This window comes from Triticum dicoccoides, chromosome 6A (assembly GCF_002162155.2).
Source record: "Triticum dicoccoides isolate Atlit2015 ecotype Zavitan chromosome 6A, WEW_v2.0, whole genome shotgun sequence".
Lineage (NCBI taxonomy): Eukaryota > Viridiplantae > Streptophyta > Magnoliopsida > Poales > Poaceae > Triticum > Triticum dicoccoides.
In genome coordinates this window covers 622,954,077-622,962,484 of record NC_041390.1, presented here as the reverse complement: position 1 = coordinate 622,962,484, position 8,408 = coordinate 622,954,077, and the positions used below count along the sequence as shown (strand labels likewise).

At 45.8% G+C, this 8,408-nt stretch overlaps 2 protein-coding genes across 2 annotated transcripts; both read left to right on the top strand.

Moving 5' to 3' along the window:
• The first annotated feature begins 641 nt into the window (after window positions 1-641).
• Window positions 642-1,993, top strand: LOC119314746 (remorin 1.4-like). The gene is made up of 5 exons (XM_037589440.1): window positions 642-787; window positions 1,011-1,076; window positions 1,190-1,277; window positions 1,379-1,460; window positions 1,597-1,993. Exons 1-5 carry the CDS (start codon window positions 694-696, stop codon window positions 1,795-1,797), a joined length of 531 nt encoding a protein of 176 aa, XP_037445337.1. The 5' UTR covers window positions 642-693; the 3' UTR covers window positions 1,798-1,993.
• On the top strand, window positions 1,902-2,595 carry LOC119314747. Its single transcript, XM_037589442.1, has 2 exons — window positions 1,902-2,042; window positions 2,176-2,595. Exons 1-2 carry the CDS (start codon window positions 1,962-1,964, stop codon window positions 2,431-2,433), a joined length of 339 nt encoding a protein of 112 aa, XP_037445339.1. The 5' UTR covers window positions 1,902-1,961; the 3' UTR covers window positions 2,434-2,595.
• The last annotated feature ends 5,813 nt before the right edge of the window (window positions 2,596-8,408 follow it).

Sequence of the window (8,408 nt, the reverse complement as noted above, 5' to 3'; positions counted from 1 at the left end):
TGTATAATTTAAAATGATTATTATCTGTCTCGTCCCTCTCATGTTCAAATCCTGGCTCCACCCCTGAATGAACCGAATGGGAAGGAAGAAGAAGAGACGGAGCGAGAGTGGAGTGAGATAGGATTTTCAGATTGGGGATATATGTAGGGACGGCGTGAGGTTGGGTGGGCCAAACCAATGCGGCAGGCATGCCCGGACACGTCCCATATCTGCCCTATTTTTGGGCTGGATATGAGGGACACTGAACAACCCGAATATTTGAGACTCTTTAAGACTTCCGTTTGAGTTAAAAAATCGTGACCTAATCGAGCGGCAGCCTGAACGATTTGAGGCGAGGATTTTCTTCGTCGTCCGTCGTGGAGAGGCCGGATGATTACACGAAACGGAAAACAGCGGCCTCCTCCACCACGTGGCACCTCTCATCCACGCAAAGGACACGTGCGCGCGCCTGGAAGCGTACGTGTCGCTCGGGCCTCTTCGCGAGATGATGGCGCTCTGCTAGTCGGCAGCAGCTCATTTGCGCGCGCCCTACCGGCCGGCACCACCAAAAGATTTAGAAGCCGCTTTTGGATTAGTAAATTGCGAATTACGATTCAGGTCGGATTTTGACAGCGAAATCAACGCGGCGATCTTTACTACTAGTAGTGTTGCTTAGCGGTGCCGAGCTTGTGCGAGGAGCAGAGCATCGCGTCCATGGAGACCCAGCAGGAGACGGCCAAAGCGGGTGCGGCGGTGGCGCCGCCGGGGGTCGACGGCGAGTCGGCAGGCGGCGGAGGAGTTCTCGACAGTAAGATCTGTTGTTTCTTTCACCTACTCACCGATGCTCTGCTCTCTTGAGTATGATTAGATCTCTGGGTGGTCTGATTGACACGAGATGAATCGGAAGATCGTGTTGAAATGGCTGGCTGGAACCGTAGTGATAGTGTTTACAAACGTTCAGATGTGGATCGCTCTTGCATCAGTTTGGTGCGATGCTGACTCTGACCGACCCGTCTTGCTGCCTGCTGCAGATGGACCTCCGGCGCCAACAACAGCACAGCGAGGACCAGCGGCTACAGGTTCAGCAACTGACAGAGGTAATTTCAGATCGTCCATTCTTTGCTTCCTTTAATATTCAGAAAATTTGGAGGCAGATTCTAGCGTGTTCTCTGCTATGAATCTGAAACAAAATGAATGAACTCGCGCACAGACGCGGTGCTTGCCAAGGTGGAGATGAATCGGAAGCTGTCGATGGTGAAGGCATGGGAGGAGAACCAGAAGAGCAAGGCCGACAACAGGTTCGTGTCTCATCCCAAACTTAACTGAACTGAACTTTGCACAAGAGAATTCTCTGGATCCATCTTTGGTAATCCTGTCGTACCTACCTTAAGTGGTGCAGGGCCGAGCACAAGATGTCGTCCATCCTATCATGGGAGAACACCAGGAAGGCAGCAGTCGAAGCCAAGCTCCGAACACGGGAGGTATGTCGACTCTGAAAACTCTGAGCCCCGCCACTTCCCGGCACTTCAGATAGCAGCAAAGTTCAGTTCAGTCTAGTCTATATGTCCAGTTAGCAGCAGGACAGTTAACTATCATGCTCAATTATTTGATTCGCAGGAGAAGCTGGAGAGGAAGAAGGCGGAGTACGCGGAGAAGATGCGGAACCGGATCGCGATGATCCACAAGGAGGCGGAGGAGCAGCGGGCCGCCGTGGAGGCGAGGCGGCAGGAGGAGATGATCAAGTGCCAGGAAATGGCCGCCAAGCACCGGTCACAAGGGACAACGCCCAAGAAGAAATTCCTCGGCTGCTTCGGATGAGCAAGAGTGAAGGAGGGTGTGAGCTATTTATTGGCTGACCAGAAGATGTGCTCAGCTGTTCTTGCTCTGCTCCTTTGCAACATCGACCGTAGGCTTGGATCATGCATGTATGCATTGTACTTTGCGAGCTCTACTGCTAGCTTTTGTGTAGTGTAATGTAAGAGATGCACATACGTAATGTAATAATTTTTTCATGGAAGCCGCCTACGACATCATGGTTTGTCGACAACCACGACTTGACGCGGGTATGTCACCCCCAACCCTTCAAATTCAACCGTCCTTGATCTCATCCATGACCCCATCACTGATCTCCTCTGCCTCGCTGTCAAAAATTTGCCATCCTTCACGGCTACTGAACCCCTTTTGTTATTTCTTAAGGACACATTCTACGTCGCTGGGTTGGCATCCTCAGCTGTCAAATCAGACGTCATCGACAGCGACCACGAGGAGGGCACCCGCTCCGGCTCTTCCAAAGGAAAAAAGCCCATCTGCGACATCAGGGAGGGCACCCTGCAGCCGCATCTGCGACATCAGGGAGGGCACCCTGCAGCCGTGCTCTTCCAAGGGGAAGGAGCCATTTACGACAACAGGGAGCGCACCAAGAGTCATGGAAAGGAACACGTCTGTAACAAGTGAGGAAACCCATTTTGCCGTGCCTCTTTCGAAGGGGGGAAACAACATATGATCGTGCTAGTAGCTTTTGCCATACTATGTTTTAACCATGCCGTGCTTCAATTGCTATATTTGGTTATTTGTAGTATGCCTTATTTATTTCAGTTATTCACAATGTGATATTCTATATATATAAGAACGTACTATGCAATTCAATTTCATCAACACTGGTTTTAACGGCCAAAATTGGTTCCTGTTAAAGTTGGTGTAGTTAACACGACTCTTGTTTATTTCAGTTTTTTTCACAATGTGATGTGTAATCATACAATATGATGTTTAAGCACAAGTTTAGTTCTATGCAATTTCAACAATACCACTATGACACTAGTGCAGAACCGGGCTATAGCACCGGTTCGTAAGGCCCTTTAGTGCCGGTTCTGTAACCAGCACAAAAGGGTGAGGACTAAAGCCCCCTCCCCCTTTAGTACCGGTTCAGCAAGAACCGCCAGTAAAGGGCCATCACGTGGCAGGAGTCAGCGCCGGGGAGGGGAGACTTTTAGTACCGGTTGGTAATCCCCTCCGGTACTAAAAGGTTTAGGGGGTTTTAGGTTTATGATTTCTTTTTTCCTTTAATTTTGTGTTTTCCATTGAATTCTTTTTTATTTGCTGGTATTTTATGATACTACATATTATACACGTTATGCATATATATAAATAGAATTTCTTCTAGAACAAGTGCTTGCCACAGAACTAGTTAAGGGTTTCAACGGTGCAAAAGTTCTCAAAAATTTTGAAAAAAATACTGAACCAACACACCTATAATATAACAAGATCCAACGAAGGGATTAGAAAAATACAACTGTGTGTCCTGGACAAAAAGAACAAATAGTTTAGTATATATTTATGTCGCAGTGAGCTGAAATGCTTATTATTTTTGCCGAGGACACATAGATGCATATTTTGATAATCCCTCCGTTGGATCATCTTATTACATTAGAGAGATGCTCCCATATTTATTTCATATTTTTTGAAAACTTTTAAACCGTTAAAAGTTTAGCGAACCTTAACTAGTTCTGTGGCAAGCTATGGTAGACACAGTTTTACCTATATGTATATATATATTATCGAATGTCTCGCACCACCATTCACACATACGCATGTATATATACAATTTGGTATATACAATTTCTCCTACATGGAGGCATTACTGCGGTAGCGGGTAATGGTATTCTCCTTTGGGATCTATGACCTGGTCGAGCAAAAATCCCGCTATTTCCTCTTGAATTGCTCGTACGCGATCCTCCGATAGGAGCTTATCCCACACCTCTTTGAACTTTAAAGAAGGATATCAATATGCTTGTATTAGTTGTGTGATTAGATATCGATAATGATGTAAAAATTATGAATAGTGTTCTGGCAAATGTACCCATAGCTGTCTAGAAGATGTGCTCCTTTCGGACGCTATCATGTGAATGTTCTCGCAAAAATAGTATGCACATAAATCAGTCCCCGACACCTGCTTCATGGCCTTTACGAGAATATAAATCAATCAGATAATAATTAATCAAGCATGATAATTAATGGTATTGAAACTAGAATTAAAGATATGGTAGCTAGCTAGTACTACTTAATTAATTACCTTGGATCAATACCAATACAACTTTTGTTTCCATTTACCTGGAACCTCTTTGATGAACTTTTGCCAAGTCCTACCCGCCGGCAAAGAAAATGAATAAAGGAGTTATTAATTAGTTGATATCAGGGAATGACGAACTAAAGAGGCCGACATATAGTTCAATAATGATTGAAATTACATGTTGATTATCCCCTTCACGATTGAGTAGTCACTAACGTCTTTAAGTAGTGAGTTCAGTACTTCAACTTTTCCTTTTTCTAACTTGAATGACTAACAAGATCCAGTGGAAACTGCATGCGCAAACATTTGCATGTATAAATTAAGCAGACATCTGCATAACACTCATCAACTACCCTAAATCTTATACACTTATTAACATCTAGCTAGTAAGCAAAAACATAATTTGTAGTACAAGACAGTGTGACTCACCCATAATTGTAAGGAAGTAGTATATATCTCGATTATTATTGAGGCGCTTCAAAACTCTAGCATGTTTTTCTCTATGTCTGCTCGATACCAGTCTGCTTGATACCATTCATGTGTACATGCCTTTTGATTAATGGTATTTGGGTCAATGAACCCAATGTCATAGCATCCAGCTTTTTTCATTTCATAGATCTTCATCCTGCATAATACCACAGAAAAGAATATAGTGAGGATAATTACAGGTAATGATCAACGAGCACTACAACTAGCTTGAGACTTAAATTACAGAAAGAAATCACTTATAGACAATAGCAACTGACGATAGATTTGTCGAGTGTGTTTTGATTGAATAACTGAAACAGTTCTGTAAACTCTGCCTTGACTTCCACCATGAGGGACTCTCTATTGGTAGTCTTAGCAATTTTCATGTACCATTCATGCAATTCATATATTCTCGTTGAGAGCTTCTTGACCTCCTTAGGCTTGAACAAAGGTTTACCGCGGGCATATTTCTGTTTTATGCCCTCCTCTCTAAGCGTATCCATGGGCTCAATCTCTAGGAGTTGATAAACAGTGATACCGAGCTCTGCAGCCTACCTTCTATGCTCGTCGGTTATTACCAGCTGATCGGCGCTGGTACTCGCATGTGTTGGGACAATGAGCAGGGGGATCGATTGCACCACCTGTTCTCCTAGTTGGGAACAATTTTCCCGCTTTTTTGGCAGCTGCTTGGCTCGAGCTCGAGCTCGACTCCTTCTTTTGTTGTGCTTGATGTGCCTTCCTGATTCGGCGCTCATAGTCTGAGTCAACAGGCTTGGGAGCTGGTGCTTTAGCCATACGAATAAAGTGGTCAACGAAATCCTCAGGCACTTCCTCCTTTGGCGGCGGTGGCGGTTTAGGTCCAAAATGGGCGTCCAATTGGGCTCGCACTTCGGCTTCATTTTCCTCCGGAGTTAGGTCGTAAGGCCTCTTCGGAAGAGGCGCGAGGCTGCTTGGACCATATTGAAATCCCTTGCCTCCTGTACCTCCTGTACCTTGACTTGTACCGCTACGCACCATAGCTGCAGCGGCTCTCTTCCGCTGTTGTTGAGGCGGTGGTGACGGCTGATGTGGCTGACTTGGAGGAGGAGGAGTGGGCTGACGCGGTGCCGGACTTGGAGCAGGAGGAGTGGCCTGACGCGGTGCCGGACTTGGACGAGGAGGAGTGGCCTGATGCATTGGTGGACTTGAAGGAGCAAGACTCTACTGAGGTGGTGGCTGATGACTTGGAGGAGTGGGAGTCTACTGACGCGGTGGCGGACTTCAAGGAGTAGTCGGCTGACGCGGTGTCGATGGCCTTGGAAAGATGATGCAATCCTTTCTCCATAGGATGATACGATGTATGACCTCTCCCAATGTGTGCTCCTCGTCACCTCCAGGAATGTCAAGCTCTAGCCTCGAATATTGGTCCACCACTTCATCAACCACGACACGAGCATAGCCAGCTGGAATCGGGTTGCAATGGAAGGTTGCTTCAGGGGGATTTGTATAAGCAACGACGTCCGCCACCTTCATGGATATGTTCTTCATTTTGAAGTGTAGCTCACAATTAGTGTTCTCCATGATGTCATCCACAGGGTATCTATCCAGCAGTGCCTCGCCCGGGGCGGAACCCACGCTGCTTCTCGGCATGGATGGGACAGTGCTATCCAATGTTGGATCATCCGCTAGCTGCTGTCGCTGCTGAGACCCCCTTTCTTGGCTAAGTAAGTCGATCTGCTGCTGCTGCCACTGGATTGGAGTGCCAACTCCGCGTGCGCTGATTCTAGGCCTTTAAGGCGTTCTGCTTCCTGCTTCCTCTGCTCCTCCTGCTGCTTCCTCTTCTTCTCCTCCTCCATCTTCCTTCTCGCACGACTTCTGTAGTCGGTGTTCCAGTCTGCAAACCCCTCATACCACGAAACAACGCCTTTGTCTCGTCTTCTTCCCGGGTGTTCAGGATTTCCCAGGGCGCGCGTAAGCTCGTCATTCTCTCTATTGGGCGTGAACACCCCCGCTCGAGCCTCTTCTATTGCAACAAGTAACTTGTCGTCGGCTCCTTTGAGACTTACCTTCTTCAAAACCTGGCTTGTCTATGGGTCCAACGCCCCCATGCGCATAGAACCAAGTCCTGCACCTTTCCGGCCAGCTCAATATAACTGGAGTGACCCCTGCATACAGCATCTCTTCTTCAGACTTATCCCACTTGGGCTGGGCCACCGCGTAGCCACTTGGCCCCAGCCTATGGTAATGCTCCTTTTTCGCGACATTGATCTTGTTTATTCTCGGCCGTTCCTTAGCTAATTCCGATTCCTTGAATTTCACGAAAGCGGACCAGTGATCTCTTTGCTTCTCCAGTGTTCCGGTGAATTCTGGAATCTTCTTTCCTTCTTGGACGTACATGGCTCATATACTTTTCTTGTGGTTGTTGAATGCAATCGCCATCTTCCTAAGAGCAGCGTCCTTGACTTTCTGCACATCTGTCTTTGTGAAATAATCTGGTAGGGTGAAATGTTCCATGAGAGATTCCCAAAGCCGATTTTTTGCTCTTTCGTCAACAAAAGTAAGATCTGGACGTTCCTTTGCTGGCTTTTCCCATTTTGAATGGAGATCGGGATTTGGTCGTTCACAAGAACTCCGCACTGACGAACGAACTTGCCTGCATTCATCTTAGGCTCGCTTGGTTCGCCATTAGGTTTGATGGCATCGATGTTGTACTTTACGCCATCCTTCTACTTTTTGGCCGGGCCTCGCACTGTCCTGCTGCCTGTAGAAAATTTGCTCGATCCGGAGGGCTGAAAGAAGAAAGATCAATTCATTAATATATATATACAAATCATTTAAAACATGTGATGATCACGAGATGCATGCTTATATAAATATACCTCACTGGTCTTTGTTATTTCAAGATCAATATTTTCTTCGTCATCATAATCATAGTTCTAGACTTCATCAATTCGGTCGTCTTGATTGAATATCATATCACCCTCCCTGGTATTGTTCAGATATTGGGAGCCGTCATCTTCTTCATTCTGATCATCTGGCCGGTGAGGGGAGCGTATGCTCTCGAACAGTGCCTCTTCTCCTTCTCTGCCGGTATTTTCCGCTAAAGATTTTATTTAACTAATCCAGAAGAAATATAAAACAATTTAGTACGCATCTCAAATAATAGTAGATAATTGATATGCATCTCAAATAATAGTAGATAGTATATATGCATCTTGAAAGATAAAACTGAATCATAGTAGATAATACGCATTATCGAATATAATCTCGAATACATCGTCTCTAATATTATAGAATAATATATATAATCTCGAATACATCATCTCGAATATTATGGAATACATCACTAGCTATCTAATATAGACCTAATACTATCGAATAATCTAGTTTACTCGCGATTCCTGAGGCGCGGGCAGTGGACACCCAAAGGGAAGGAACCATCATAGGATCATAGCTCGGGTGAGATCCCTGAAGAACCTGCCAGGTATTGAAGAACCTGACGTCCATAACAGCCATTTAGCGATGGACGTGCTCGTCCTCCTCCCTGACAAGGCTCCCTCTGCACCGAAAGTGGCCCACGCGAACGCCACCAAAGGAGCTCCTGGTAGACGACGGGACCCGGGGCCAGGTTCCTCACCAAGCGGCGCGCCCTTGAAGGTAGCACCTCCCAGTGCCAGCCCGGCGGAGCCCAGTCCCAGATATGGCTCCTTTGAAACAGGACGTCGTCGCGAACGGGTCGACGGCGAGGATGCGGGCCGGGCATCATTCACGTATGAAAAAACTAAAAATATAACATATCTAATTAACATTTATATATCTGAAATTCATCTAACATTTCTATAACTAAAAGCATAAAAAACTAAAAAAAAACATGCATCTAACATTTATATATCTAATTCATCTAACATTTATATAT